The 15,979-nt window shown below is 39.9% G+C and overlaps 1 protein-coding gene across 2 annotated transcripts; it reads left to right on the top strand.

Moving 5' to 3' along the window:
• The first annotated feature begins 69 nt into the window (after positions 1 to 69).
• PSMD10 (proteasome 26S subunit, non-ATPase 10) lies at positions 70 to 14,086 on the top strand. 2 transcript variants are annotated; one of them, XM_082608949.1, is made up of 5 exons: positions 70 to 296; positions 2,700 to 2,798; positions 3,849 to 3,995; positions 4,090 to 4,177; positions 13,790 to 13,906. In XM_082608949.1, exons 1-5 carry the CDS (start codon positions 183 to 185, stop codon positions 13,795 to 13,797), a joined length of 456 nt encoding a protein of 151 aa, XP_082465075.1. In that variant the 5' UTR covers positions 70 to 182; the 3' UTR covers positions 13,798 to 13,906. The 2 variants fall into 2 exon arrangements, with proteins under 2 accessions (XP_082465075.1, XP_082465074.1); XM_082608948.1 differs by having other exon boundaries at positions 73 to 296; positions 4,090 to 4,256; positions 13,790 to 14,086.
• The last annotated feature ends 1,893 nt before the right edge of the window (positions 14,087 to 15,979 follow it).

Here is a 15,979-nt window from a genome sequence, read left to right as displayed (position 1 = left end):
TCCCCGCCCGGAACTGCGCTCAAACTGCAACTCCCAAAGGCGCCCTGCGATGGGGAAAGACGCAAAGGAACGAGCGAGGTTGGTGACTGGAGGAGCTCTAATGCCTCTTTTTTGATTGGCAGTCGGAGCTGGCGACGTTAGGCGGGCGCTGCTCAGGCTTCACGAGATCCTGTGAAAGCAAAATGGAGGGGTGTGTGTCTAACCTAATGGTCTGCAACCTGGCCTACAGCGGGAAGCTGGAGGAGTTGAAGGAGAGGATCCTGGCCGATAAATCCCTGGCCACTAGGACTGACCAGGTAAAGGAACGCTTGGGGCCTCTCCGCTGGCGGCGGCGGCGGCGGCAGCGGCGGAGACCAACGTGGCTGCCCGGCCCAGCCCAACCCAACCCATGGGGAGGCCGGTTCCGAGAGGGCCAGATCTCCGCCCCCGCCGCCCCATCCTTACCCCAGGGTCACCTCAGGACTCGGGACCGGGCGGCCGGAGCTAGCCCCACAAACCGCCAGTGTTGTTTTTTGGCCCAGTACTTAGTCGCTGTATTTTGGATATTTCTAGAACGTTTGCGCATTTCTCAGAAATGCCCAGTCTTTGAGACATCAGTGAGAAGGAAAGTTTTTGGTTTTTGGAAATGGGTTTGTTTGCTTTTATTAGTGATTTTATTCAATGGAACACGTGTAACTGAACGCCTCAGCTGGGAGCTGAGGATACAGTCGAATGGAAGGAGCAGATGTTAATAAAATAATTCCAAATCATATGTCCGATTATAAATTGTGGTAAATACTCGGGAGAGAAGTTGACGTGGGGCTTTCAGAACGTATCATGGAAGGACCTGATTTAATCTCGCTTAGAAAAACCGAATGTTGTCATAACTGAAGAGGCTTTGCGAAGGAGGAAAGGTTGGCTCTATCTTGAAGGATGAGTGGGATTTCCCTTTGGGATGAAGGGGCATTTTAGGCAAAGGCAGAACAAAAGTGAGTGGACCCTGGGAAGTGTTTCTTTCTGCCCTCCTGCTCAAAAGACCCTCATGCTTTCACCCTGAGTTTCTAGAAGGATTCACGGTGCCCTCAGTAAGCCAACATACATTTATAGATTGCCTCCTATTTGACAGGCACCGTGCTCAGCACTAGCAAGACAGTGTCACATAATTACAAATCTCCATTTTGTGTGTTTGGGAAGAGAATTAGAAGTTCAGAGACTTTTTTTCTGGAACTTTTCTTTATTGCTCAACCTGAAAATGCCTTTGTCTAGTTTACCTTCATTTTGGTCTGGTGATATTTAATACTTTAGATTTAATTTAACAATATTAAGATTTAATAATACTTCTAACCATTCTTCATGAAGTCAATGGCATGAAAAAGGGAGAAACTATTCAAGATCAAAAGACTTAAGAGGGCTTCCCTGGTGGCGCAGTGGTGGAGAGTCCGCCTGCCGATGCAGGGGACACGGGTTCATGCCCCGGTCCGGGAGGATCCCACATGCCGCGGAGCGGCTAGGCCCGTGAGCCATGGCCACTGAGCCTGCGCGTCCGGAGCCTGTGCTCCGCAACGGGAGAGGCCACAACAGTGAGAGGCCCGCGTACCGCAAAAAAAAAAAAAAAAAAGCAATTAAAAAAGACTTAAGAAACAACAAACATCTGCAACTTATGGAGCTTGTATGGGTCCTGATTGAAACAAGCCAACTGCAAAAAGACATTTGGGGGACAGTTGGGGAAATCTGGGTATTTGATGTTATAAAGGAGTTAGTGTTAATTTTAATCAGTGTAATAGCTATGTAGTAAAGTATTTTTTAGATACTCAAATATCTAGGTATGAAAGGTCATAATATTTAAGATTTGTTTTTAAAAATCTCATCAAGGAGCAAAACAGATGAGGCAAATATGGCAAAATAGTTATAAGATGTAGGTGATAGGCATATGGATTATATTATGTTCCCTGTATTTTTACATGAGTTTGAAATTTTTGTAATAAATTTTAAAATACCATTTTCTTTTACATAGGGCTACAAAATATAGCAGTCACTGCAAAAAAGAAAAGAGACAGAGAGATTCCCTTTGAGAAACATGACTACTAGCTTATTATTTTTTTAAAGTAATGTTGCTCTCTAATTCTGTGTGTGGTATGTTTTTTAAATGGTTATAATCTCAACTAGTTTCATGAACATTTCTTTCGCAGAAGATACATTTGTTCTTTCTAGAGCATCTAGAAAATTCAGAGCTGATGGGTTTGTGTCCCAACTTCACGATTTACTAGCTGTGCGACCTTGACAAGTTGCTTACCCTGAGGAGTCTGTAAAATGGGGATAATATCCACTGTATAGGATCATGGGGATTACAGGAGATGATGCACGTAAAACTCTTAGCACGGTGTCTGACATAAAAGTACGTACATAACAGAAATAGCCAAAGCTGTATTTCTGCCAAAGCACTGAAATCAGTTTTTTGCTCTATTGCTTTCATGGCTCTAGTCTGCCCAGAATTACCTACGTTCATCAATGTATTCTCCTCATGTTACTAAAACCTTGGTCTCTCTTATGTAAGTAATATGGTTTAAGGTTACCTACCTGAGGATCCAGTGCTCTCCATTCCTTGTTCCCAAACCGTAGGTTTGCTGGCTCCAATATTAATTTTTTTTTTCTGTTTTCTTGCCTTAGTTCTATTTTTCTTCAAGAATGTTGGTCTTATTGCTTCTCTGCTTCCCGTGTAGGACAGCAGAACTGCCTTGCATTGGGCATGCTCAGCCGGACATACAGAAATTGTTGAATTCTTGCTGCAACTTGGAGTGCCAGTGAATGATAAAGATGATGTGAGTACTAGGCAGAGTTGATAAATCCCCAGTTATCTTTACACTCCAGACTGGTGTTTACTAAAGCCCGAGTATTAAGCTCACAAACAAATTTTAACGTTTATGACTAGGAACTTACAGCATGTCCCCAGTGACCAAACACAGGACTGGTGGTTACATTATTTCAGAATGTTCATTTTGCCACTCATAGCCTGTAATTTAAGGTAAACATGCAGATCAAGTCTTTGATGATTACCCCTAAGAGACTACAAATCCTTTTTATTATGTTGGAAATTGTTTTTGGTGAATATTGCCTGAATAATGAGGGCCTAGTATCTTTTTTTGTTATATAAAGATTTGGTGTAATGGTATTGGTTATATTAGGATAAGACTTGTGAAGAATAAGGATGGAAATGTTTTTATAGGCAGATTCCTTTTCGAGGATGCTCAATAAAATAATATTGATAATGGCAAAAAAGTAAAAACAGTTTAATGGAGGAACAGTTGAATACAGCATATATATACACCTAATAAAATAATACGCAACCAGGGGATTCCCTGGTGGTCCAGTGGTTGGGACTCTGCACTTTTGCTGCCGAGGGCACAGGTTCAATCCCCGGTCAGGGAACTAAGATCCCGCAAGCCGCCTGGCGTGGCCAAAATAATAATAATAATAATAATAATAATAATAATAATAATAATAATAATAATATGCAACCAATAAAGTTATGATTCCAAAGAATGACATAGAAAACTTTTCACAACGTAATGATAAGTGGATATTGTGGAAAATGCACCTCACGGAACTTGATACCCTATTGGGGTATCCTTGATCCCAATCTTAAAACACATTAGAATTAGACTTACGTATTATTTCCATGTTGTGGGATTATGGGTGCTTTTCTTTTCTTTTATATATCTGGTTTCCAAATATCCTGCAGTGCTTAATGAGGGAAAGAGAAAGAACATTTTTTTAAACCATTTACACACAGCTCTGTAAACCCTGCCTAAATGTTAGCATTAATCCCTGTGCCTTTTCTCCCTGGTTTTTGTTCTGCCCACCTCTTACAGGCAGGTTGGTCTCCTCTTCATATTGCTGCTTCCGCTGGCCGGGATGAGATTGTAAAAGCTCTTCTGGGAAAAGGTGCTCAAGTGAATGCTGTCAATCAAAATGGCTGTACTCCCCTACATTATGCAGCTTCCAAAAACAGGCATGAGGTAGGGTTCCATTCCTAGGCTGCTTCTTTTGAGTTCTAAACCTGTACGCAAACACAAATAGATCTCTGCATTGTTTTCTTCTCCATCTTCCCAGATTGCTGTCATGTTACTGGAAAGCGGGGCTAATCCAGACGCTAAGGACCATTATGAGGCTACAGCAATGCACCGGGCAGCAGCCAAGGGTAACTTGAAGATGATTCATATTCTTCTGTACTACAAAGCTTCCACAAACATCCAAGACACTGAGGGTAACACTCCTCTGTAAGTGACAAATAGCAGTCATTTGTATTCTACCTGATATCAGCCCTCTTGCACTAATTCTTTTTTTTTTACTAGTTTCTGCTTTATAACAAAGTGAATGAGTCATACATATACATCTGTTCCCACATCCCTTCCCTCTTGCGTATCCCTCCCTCCCACCCTCCCTATCCCACCCCTCCAGGCGGTCCCAAAGCACCGAGCTGATCTCCCTGTGCTCTGCGGCTGCTTCCCACTAGCTATCTACCTTACGTTTGGTACTGTATATATGTCCATGCCTCTCTCTCGCTTTGTCACAGCTTACCCTTCCCCCTCCCCATATACTCAAGTCCATTCTCAAGTAGGTCTGTGTCTTTATTCCTGTTTTACCCCTAGTTTCTTCATGACATTTTTTTCTTAAATTCCATATATATGTGTTAGCATACAGTATTTGTCTTTCTCTTTCTGACTTACTTCACTCTGTATGACAGACTCTAGGTCTATCCACCTCATTACAAATAGCTCAGTTTCGTTTCTTTTTATGGCTGAGTAATATTCCATTGTATATATGTGCCACATCTTCCTTATCCATTCATCCGATGATGGACACTTAGGTTGTTTCCCTCTCCGGGCTATTGTGAATAGAGCTGCAATGAACATTTTGGTACATGTCTCTTTTTGAATTATGGTTTTCTCAGGGTATATGCCTAGTAGTGGGATTGCTGGGTCATATGGTAGTTCTATTTTTATTTTTTTAAGGAACCTCCATGCTGTTCTCCATAGTGGCTGTACCAATTCACATTCCCACCAGCAGTGCAAGAGTGTTCCCTTTTCTCCACACCCTCTCCAGCATTTATTGTTTCTAGATTTTTTGATGATGGCCATTCTGACTGGTGTGAGATGATATCTCATTGTAGTTTTGATTTGCATTTCTCTAATCATTAATGATGCTGAGCATTCTTTCATGTGTTTGTTGGCAATCTGTATGTCTTCTTTGGAGAAATGTCTATTTAAGTCTTCTGCCCATTTTTGGATTGGGTTGTTTGTTTTTTTGCTATTGAGCTGCATGAGCTGCTTATAAATTTTGGAGATTAATCCTTTGTCAGTTGCTTCATTTGCAAATATTTTCTCCCATTCCGAGGGTTGTCTTTTGGTCTTGTTTATGGTTTCCTTTGCTGTGCAAAAGCTTTGAAGTTTCATTAGGTCCCATTTGTTTATCTTTGTTTTTATTTCCATTTCTCTAGGAGGTGGGTCCAAAAGGATCTTGCTGTGATTTATGTCATAGAGTGTTCTGCCTATGTTTTCCTCTAAGAGTTTGATAGTTTCTGGCCTTACATTTAGGTCTTTAATCCATTTTGAGCTTATTTTTGTGTATGGTGTTAGGGAATGATCTAATCTCATACTTTTACATGTCCCTGTCCAGTTTTCCCAGCACCACTTATTGAAGAGGCTGTCCTTTCTCCACTGTACATTCCTGCCTCCTTTATCAAAGATAAGTTGGCCATATGTGCATGGGTTTATCTCTGGGCTTTCTATCCTGTTCCATTGATCTATCTTTCTGTTTTTGTGCCAGTACCACACTGTCTTGATTACTGTAGCTTTGTAGTATAGTCTGAAGTCAGGGAGCCTGATTCCTCCAGCTCCGTTTTTCGTTCTCAAGATTGCTTTGGCTATTCGGGGTCTTTTGTTTTTCCAAACAAATTTTGAAATTTTTTGTTCTAGTTCTGTAAAAAATGCCAGTGGTAGTTTGACAAGGATTGCATTGAATCTGTAGATTGCTTCGGGTAGTAGAGTCATTTCCACAATATTGATTCTTCCAATCCAGGAACATGGTATATCTCTCCATCTATTTGTATCATCTTTAATTTCTTTCATCAGTGTCTTATAATTTTCTGCATACAGGTCTTTTGTCTCCTTAGGTAGGTTTATTCCTAGATATTTTATTCTTTTTGTTGCAGTGGTAAATGGGTGAGTTTTCTTGATTTCACTTTCATATTTTTCATCATTAGTGTACAGGAATGCCAGAGATTTCTGTGCATTAATTTTGTATCCTGCTACTTTACCAAATTCATTGATTAGCTCTACTAGTTTTCTGGTAGCATCTTTAGGATTCTCTATGTATAGTATCATGTCATCTGCAAACAGTGACAGCTTTACTTCTTCTTTTCCAATTTGGATTCCTTTTATTTCCTTTTCTTCTCTGATTGCTGTGGCTAAAACTTCCAAAACTATGTTGAATAAGAGTGGTGAGAGTGTGCAGCCTTGTCTTGTTCCTGATCTTAGTGGAAATGGTTTCAGTTTTTCACCATTGAGGACGATGTTGGCTGTGGGTTTGTCATATATGGCCTTTATTACATTGAGGAAAGTTCCCTCTATGCCTACTTTTTGCAGGGTTTTTATCATAAATGGGTGCTGAATTTTGTCGAAAGCTTTCTCTGCATCTATTGAGATGATCATATGGTTTTTCTCCTTCAATTTGTTAATATGGTGTATCACGTTGATTGATTTGCATATATTGAAGAATCCTTGCATAACTGGAATAAACACCACTTGATCATGGTGTATGATCCTTTTAATGTGCTGTTGGATTCTGTTTGCTAGTATTTTGTTGAGGATTTTTGCATCTATGTTCATCAGTGATATTGGCCTGTAGTTTTCTTTCTTTGTGACATCCTTGCCTGGTTTTGGTATCAAGGTGATGGTGGCCTCGTAGAATGAGTTTGGGAGTGTTCCTCCCTCTGCTATATTTTGGAAGAGCTTGAGAAGGATGGGTGTTAGCTCTTCTCTAAATGTTTGATAGAATTCGCCAGTGAAGCCATCTGGTCCTGGGCTTTTGTTTGTTGGAAGATTTTTAATCACAGTTTCCATTTCAGTGCTTGTGTTTGGTCTATTCATATTTTCTATTTCTTCCTGATTCAGTCTTGTCAGGTTGTGCATTTCTAAGAGTTTGTCCATTTCTTCCAGGTTGTGCATTTTATTGGCATAGAGTTGCTTGTAGTAATCTCTCATGATCTTTTGTATTTCTGCAGTGTCAGTTGTTACTTCTCCTTTTTCATTTCTAATTCTATTGATTTGAGTCTTCTCCCTTTTTTTCTTGATGAGTCTGGCTAATGGTTTATCAATTTTGTTTATCTTCTCAAAGAACCAGCTTTTCGTTTTATTGATGTTTGCTATCGTTTCCTTCATTTCTTTTTCATTTATTTCTGATCTGATCTTTATGATTTCTTTCTTCCTGCTAACTTTGGGGTTTTTTTGTTCTTCTTTCTCTAATTGCTTTATGTGCAGGGTCAGATTGTTTACTCAAGATGTTGCCTGTTTCTTAAGGTGGGATTATATTGCTATAAACTTCCCCCTTAGAACTGCTTTTGCTGCGTCCCATAGGTTTTGGGTCGTCGTGTCTCCATTGTCATTTGTTTCTAGGTATTTTTTAATTTCCTCTTTGATTTCTTCAGTGATCACTTCGTAACTAAGTAGTGTATTGTTTAGCCTCCATGTGTTTGTATTTTTTACAGATCTTTTCCTGTAATTGATGTCTAGTCTCATAGCATTGTGGTCGGAAAAGATACTTGATACAATTTCAATTTTCTTAAATTTACCAAGGCTTGATTTGTGACCCAAGATATGATCTATCCTGGAGAATGTTCCATGAGCACTTGAGAAAAATGTGTATTCTGTTGTTTTTGGATGGAATGTCCTATAAATATCAATTAAGTCCATCTTGTTTAATGTATCATTTAAAGCTTGTGTTTCCTTATTTATTTTCATTTTGGATGATCTGTCCGTTGGTGAAAGTGGGGTGTTGAAGTCCCCTACTATGAATGTGTTACTGTCGATTTCCCCTTTTATGGCTGTTAGTATTTGCCTTATGTATTGAGGTGCTCCTATGTTGGGTGCATAAATATTTACAATTGTTATATCATCTTCTTGGATCGATCCCTTGATCATTGTGTAGTGTCCTTCTCTGTCTCTTCTAATAGTCTTTATTTTAAAGTCTATTTTGTCTGATATAAGAATTGCTACTCCAGCTTTCTTTTGATTTCCATTTGCATGGAATATCTTTTTCCATCCCCTTACTTTCAATCTGTATGTGTCTCTAGGTCTGAAGTGGGTCTCTTGTAGACAGCATATATATGGGTCTTATTTTTGTATCCATTCAGCCAATCTGTGTCTTTTGGTGTGAGCATGTAGTCCATTTACATTTAAGGTAATTATTGATATGTATGTTCCTATTCCCATTTTCTTCATTGTTTTGGGTTCATTATTGTAGGTATTTTCCTTCTGTTGTGTTTCTTGCCTAGAGAAGTTCCTTTAGCATTTGTTTTAAAGCTGGTTTGCTGGTGCTGATCTCTCTCAGCTTTTGCTTGTCTGTAAACGTTTTAATTTCTCCATCAAATCTGAATGAGATCCTTGATGGGTAGAGTAATCTTGGTTGCAGGTTTTTCTCCTTCATCACTTTAAATATGTCCTGCCACTCCCTTCTGGCTTGTAGAGTTTCTGCTGAGAGATCAGCTGTTAACCTGATGGGGATTCCCTTGTGTGTTATTTGTTGTTTTTGCCTTGCTGCTTTTAATATGATTTCTTTGTGTTTCATTTTTGACAGTTTGATTAATATGTGTCTTGGCATATTTCTCCTTGGATTTATTCTGTATGGGACTCTCTGTGCTTCCTGGACTTGATTAACTATTTCCTTTCCCATATTAGGGAAGTTTTCAACTATAATCTCTTCAAGTATTTTCTCAGTCCCTTTCTTTTTCTCTTCTTCTTCTGGAACCCCTATAATTTTAATGTTGGTGCGTTTAATGTTGTCCCAGAGGTCTCTGAGACTGTCCTCAGTTCTTTTCATTCTTTTTTCTTTATTCTGCTGTGCAGCAGTTATTTCCACTATTTTATCTTTCACATCAGTTATCCGTTCTTCTGCCTCAGGTATTCTGCTATTGATCCCATCTAGAGTATTTTTCATTTCATTTATTGTGTTTTTAATCGTTGCTTGATTCATCTTTAGTTCTTCTAGGTCCTTGTTAACTGTTTCTTGCATTTTGTCTATTCTATTTCCAAGATTTTGGATCATCTTTACTATCATTATTCTAAATTCTTTTTCAGGTAGACTGCCTATTTCCTCTTCATTTGTTAGGTTGGTGGGTTTTTATCTTGCTCCTTCACCTGCTGTGTGTTTTTCTGTCTTCTCATTTTGCTTATCTTACTGTGTTTGGGGTCTCCTTTTTGCAGGCTGCAGATTCGTAGTTCCCATTGTTTTTGGTGTCTGTCCCCAGTGGCTAAGGTTGTTTCAGTGGGTTGTGTAGGCTTCCTGGTGGAGGGGACTAGTGCCTGTGTTCTGGTGGACGAGGCTCGATCTTGTCTTTCTGGTGGACAGGTCCACGTCTGGTGGTGTGTTTTGGGGTGCCTGTGGCCTTATTATGTTTTTAGGCAGCCTCTCTGCTAATGGGTGGTATTGTGTTCCTGTCTTGTTAGTTGCTTGGCATAGGGTGACCAGCACTGTAGCTTGCTGGTCGTTGAGTGAAGCTGGGTGCTGGTGTTGAGATGGAGATCTCTGGGAGCTTTTTGCCGCTTGATATTATGTGGAGCTGAGAGGTCTCTTTTGGACCCGTGTCCTGAAGTTGGCTCTCCCACCTCAGAGGCACAGCACTGACTCCTGGCTGCAGCACCAAGAGCCTTTCATCTACCCGGCTCAGGATAAAAGGGAGAGAAAGTAGAAAGAAAGAATTAGTAGAAGAAAGAGAGAAAGAGAGAAAGAAAGGAAGGAAGGAGGGAGGGAGGAAGGAAAGAAAGGGAGGGAGGGAGAGAGGAAGGAAAGAAAGAAAGAAAGAAAGTAAGAAAGGAGGGAGGGGGGAGGGAGGGAGGAAGGGAAGGTAGGAAAAAGAGAATGAGAGAAGATAAAGTAAAATAGAATAAAATATGATAAAATATAATAGTGTTATTAAAATAAAAAAGTAATTATTAAAAAAATGGATGGATAGAAACCTGGGACAAATGGTGGAAGCAAAGCTATACAGAGAAAATCTCACACAGAAGCATACACATACACATTCACAAAAAGAGAACAAGGGGAAAAAATGGTAAATCTTGCTCTCAAAGTCCACCTCCTTAATTTGGGATAATTCGTTGTAAAAAGAGGAAAAGGGGTAAAAATCTTAAATCTTGTTCTCAAAGTCCACCTCCTCAATTTGGGATGATTCGTTGTCTATTCATGTTTTCCACAGATGCAGGGTACATCAAGTTGATTGTGGAGCTTTAATCCGCTGCTTCTGCGGCTGCTGGGAGAGATTTCCCTTTCTCTTCTTTGTTCTCACAGCTCCGGGGTCTCAGCTTTGGATTTGGCCCCGCCTCTGCGTGTAGGTCGCCGGAGGGCGTCTGTTCTTCACTCAGACAGGACAGGGTTTAAAGGAGCCGCTGATTCAGGGGCTCTGGCTCACTTCAGCCTAGGGGAGGGAGGGGCACGGAGTGCGGGGCGAGCTTGCAGCGGCAGAGGCCAGCGTGACGTTGCACCAGCCCGAGGTGTACCGTGCGCTCTCCCGGGGAAGCCGTCCCTGGATCCCGGGACCCCGGCAGTGGCGGGCTGCACAGGCTCCCCGGAAAGGGGGCGTAGACAGTGACCTGCCCTCACACACAGGCTTCTTGGCAGCGGCAGCAGCAGCCCCAGCATCCCACGCCCGTCTCCGGGGTCCATGCCTTTAGCCGCAGCTCGCGCTCGTCTCTGGAGTTCCTTTAAGCAGCGCTCTTAATCCCCTCTCCTCACGCACCAGGAAACAAAGAGGGAAGAAAAAGTCTCTTGCCTCTTCGGCAGCTCCAGACTTTTTCCCGGACTCCCTCCGGGCTAGCCATGGCACACTAACCCCTTCAGGCTGTGTTCACACCGCCAACCCCAGTCCTCTCCCTGCGCGCTCTGACCGAAGCCCGAGCCTCAGCTCCCAGCCCCGCCCGCCCCGGCGGGTGAGCAGACAAGCCTCTCGGGCTGGTGAGTGCTGGTCAGCACCAATCCTCTGTGCAGGTACCTCTCCGCTTTGCCCTCCGCACCCCTGTTGCTGCGCTCTCCTCCGCTACTCCGAAGCTTTCCCCCTCCGCCACCTGCAGTCTCTGCCTGTGAAGGGGCTTCCTAGTGTGTGGAAACCATTCCTCCTTCACGGCTCCCTCCCACTGGTGCAGATCCCATCCCTATCCTTTTGTCTCTGTTTATTCTTTTTTCTTTTGCCCTACCCAGGTACGTGGGGAGTTTCTTGCCTTTTGGGCGGTCTGAGGTCTTCTGCCAGTATTCAGTAGGTGTTCTGTAGGAGTTGTTCCACGTGTAGATGAATTTCTGATGTATCTGTGGGGAGGAAGGTGATCTCCCCGTCTTACACTTCCGCCATCTTCCCCCGGGATTCCCTTGCACTAATTCTTACACATCATTTCTTTTTTTAGTCTGCTTATAAATGTAATACATGTTTATGGCAAGAAAATTTGAAAGTACACAAAAGTATAAAGATAAAAATTCAAAATGCTTATCATTTTGCCACCCAGAAATAACCACTGATAACATTTTAATGTATTTCCTCCCTGTCTTTTATATGCAAATATACATACTTTACATATGCTTTTTTTGTAAAATTGGGACGATAATGTGTATGTAGTTTTATATCTTGTTCTTTTCACCTCATAGTATATTGTGAGCATTTTCCAGTGTTAATAAATATTTCTAAAACGTTTTTGAATGGCTATCCACAACTCCATTTTATGGATATGGCATAATTTAATAATTCCTCTATTACTGTATATTTAAGCTTTTTTGAGTTTTCCACTATTATAAATAATGCTACATTGACCAACTTTATACAAAAATCATTGGCCATACTGCTGATTATTATCTTAGTATAGAAGTTAGAAGTAGAATTGCTGGGTAAATAGATACACATAGTTTAGGACAATTGCTGTATATTCCGAGATTGCTTCCAGAGGAGTTGTATCATTGTACCCTCCCAATAGCAGTGTGAGAGTGCCTATTACCCCCTCACCAACACCAAAAATATCCTTTTCTTATAGGAAAAATGGTATTTCAGAGTTGTAATTTACATTTTTTATTATCAATGAAGCTAAAAATTTTTTAATGCCTATGACTAATTATATTCCTTCTCTAAATTATAACTTTTTGTGTCCCTTTCTCTGTTTCCTTTTGGAGAATTAATTTATTTTTACTGATTTTTTTATGTACCCTTGACTTGACATAGTACAAATATTAACCTTCTGCCATGTTAGTTGAAAATATTTCCCCAGTTTGTCTTTTCATTTTGTTTATGATTTTTTTTGAAATAACCAAAGATTTCAACTCTATCCAGTCAAACCTATTAATCTTCCCTCATAACTAGAAAGTGCTTCCTCACCCTGAAATTAGTTAACTATTCACCTGTATTTCATTGTAGTTTTTTTCAAAACATTGCATTGGTTTGGTTTGGTTATTGTTTTTCATTTAACTCAAATCCATCTGGAATTGATGTATGCTTGACCTGAAGCCGTCCTCTACCTTGATATTTTTTCTACAGTACTTGGCCACTATTCTTCCTTATCGAATGGTGACTTTTTTGAACCAGAAATTCTGTGAATCTTCTTTTTAGTCCAAAGTACGATTCAATTTTTTTAAAGTATTGTTTTCTTAACTCTTAGTTTTACAATTTTTTTCTGTAGTTCTGAGCGACTCTGTCTAGAAAAACATGCATATTCTAGCCATTTTCTCCAAATAAGAAAGGCAGGGTGGCCTGGAGGAAATTTAGGAGTCAGGCAGTATCGGGTCCTGAGCAGAGCCTACGATTAAGGAATAGCTACATGCTGTTTACCCAATCCAAACTCAGCCACTTAAACAACTATATTAAATACTTGTATTAAGTAACTCAGAGAAGCTACTTAACTTTCCTGAGTCTAATTTCCTTATCTGTAATATGAGGATAATAATTCCTTCCTCACTAGATCGTTGTGAAGTTTAAATAAAATAACACGTTAGTGTCTAATACCCTACCTGGTAAACCGTTAAGTGCCTGACAAGGTTTCCCCCTCACTGCTCAGCCATGTCATCATAGGCAAAGACTAACCTCTGTCACAATTTCAACTTTAAAATGGTGATAATAGTACCTTGCTAACTTACAAGGTGTCTGTAACAATCAGATAATATAAAACTTTTTAAACTGCTTTTCCAAAATTTAAACCACACAAATTGCTGTTAGCAGGTTGTGTATGGAGGTTTTTCTAAGTTCTCGCCTGGAATTATTGCATGTGTTTGGTGTAAACCACTAATCTTCATAAAATAAGGATGTTATTCCTTAGGCTGGCATGTAGATCACTTCTGTTGTAGTAGGACCAGAATTGTGATTTATGATCTGGTGTTGTAAGACTATTCCAATGAATTTTAACTTATAAACAGTCTTCCCCATGAAAATCGATTTTCCTTTCCAGATTAAGTAACTTTCCAATATTACACTACCTAATAATATGCAGTTTAGACTACCTGTCAGGAAATCCTAACCATTACATAGAATTGCAAATGATTAATCCTTCTTTGTGGTCCTTGATTTCAGACACTTAGCCTGTGATGAGGAGAGAGTGGAAGTAGCAAAACTGCTGGTGTCCCAAGGAGCAAGTATTTACATTGAGAATAAAGAAGAAAAGACACCCCTGCAAGTGGCCAAAGGTGGTCTGGGTTTAATACTCAAGAGAATGGTGGAAAGTTAAGCAGCTTGGATTTACTCTTACTTTGTATGTTTTGTGGTTGTCCCCTAATGCCCTGGAAACGAATGTACTTGTGCATAAGATGTCATCTATGAATGATGAAGTTTTTTCATCTTCCAAGTCTTATAAACATGTTGACTATTGTTCCTGCTGAGGTATTTTTTTCTTAGCTTACAACTTGCTTTCCAGGCATTGAATAACAATAATAATAATTGAGATTGTTCTACTGTTGTATATTATTCTGTATTGAATCTTGGTTAACTTTGAGTAAGTGATTCTGTGGCTGTTATGAGTCTTCAACACCCTGCCATGCACCCTCTATCCCCCTCTGAGGCAGAACAACCCCAATAGCACCAGGCCAATTGTTTTGCCAAATGTTTCTAGGTGGATTCTAGAATGTTCTTCCATACAGTTGAAACACATCGTAACTCGTTTTTCAAGCCCACTCAGAGGCTATGCCAAATATTTCTGTTTTTTCCAACAGTATGGTTTAATTTGTTTTTGTTATAGGAGGAATACTTGTATATTGTGAGGACGAAATTTTCAGTTCAGAGGGCAGGCATGCTATCCAAGTTTGGCATTCATAAACACTAAAATAATGAAAAATAATAGCCTGTGTACCAATGTATGTTTTTAATGATGAGCTATTTCCCTCCAAAATAAAGTGTATTGTTTTACGCCGGCCTCTCACTGTTGTGGCCTCTCCTGTTGCGGAGCACAGGCTCCAGACGCGCAGGCTCAGCGGCCATGGCGCACGGGCCCAGCTGCTCCGCGGCATGTGGGATCTTCCCGGACCGGGGCACGAACCCGTGTCCCCTGCATTGGCAGGTGGACTCTCAACCACTGCGCCACCAGGGAAGGCCAAGTGTATTGTTTCTAAAAAGGAAGTTTTAAAGTACCTATATTAAGTCATCCTGTATTGAAAAGAATGTCAAGCTTGTTATCATGATGTTTAACAAAAATGTGTTTTGATTTGTATTTCAGAAACTAAAAAAATAAAACGTTGAGAGAATCTCCCAATTCTTTTTGCAAATCAGACACCCACTTAAGCCTTTAAATCCTTTATAAAGACAATTTCTTAGTTTTTGGTAGCTCTGAAGTCATTAAAATTAGTGAAGCTTGAACTGCAGCTAAAATCTTTAAAAATAGTAATCTTCTGAATTGCTAATTAAATGTGGAGCAAAAGAAAATTAATAAGTGTAAACTTGATCTCAATTTAGGGAAACATTTTAAATGATTACTGGTCATAAAATCTAATGAACTCCAAGTGACTCTTCAAATTATTTTTTAATTTGAACTTTATGCTGCAAATATTGCTTGAAATAAGTAATCCAAGTGAGTCCACAAACTTCAATTAATTTGGGGTCAGAGACTTAATGACCAGTATCTAAAATGAGTTTTGTAAACGCAAACTGTGTTGTTGATATTCAGACCCTTTTACGTAAGTAAGTATTTTGAGTGCTGAGCTTTACAATTATTAATCAGGGAAGCATATTCTTATGGAACTAAACTTTGTTTATTGAATGCCAGGGACAGAATTAATGACAGGGGAAATAATTTCTTTCTAATGCTTTTTAGCGTGATCAAAGAGTAAACTTATATCTAATAGGGCCTGTTAGGACTGAAGGTATTCATAAGTACTGAGTTTTATTGTCTGAGGTAATAGGCTTTGTGAATGCAAAAGAAAATTCATCTTAGTTCTTTATAATACAGATGGAACCAGGCCTCAGGTAATTTGTAGGCTATTGGCATTTTAAATGAAGTGGCTTAACAACGTTTCAATCACTGATTTGTGTAAACTAAGAATATTGATGGCCTCGGATATTGATCAGATTGTTACCTGTTCCCTGTAGGAAACCCAATAGAGATGAAGCTGATTCAAGTTCAGTGGGTTTTAGAGTAACTTTCAAAATGAACTCAGGAAAGATGACAATTTTAATCGTAGAGCTTAACTGAGAATATAAGATGGAAGAAACAGGTAAATAGAAGAGTGGAAAAAATTACATTCTCAAGTATCTGTTGGAGGGAATCCACAGTTT

Source organism: Mesoplodon mirus (assembly GCF_964341445.2).
Source record: "Mesoplodon mirus genome assembly, chromosome: X".
In the NCBI taxonomy this organism is placed as follows: domain Eukaryota; kingdom Metazoa; phylum Chordata; class Mammalia; order Artiodactyla; family Ziphiidae; genus Mesoplodon; species Mesoplodon mirus.
Note: the sequence above shows the minus strand (reverse complement) of the source record. Positions and strands in the feature narration are given on the sequence as shown.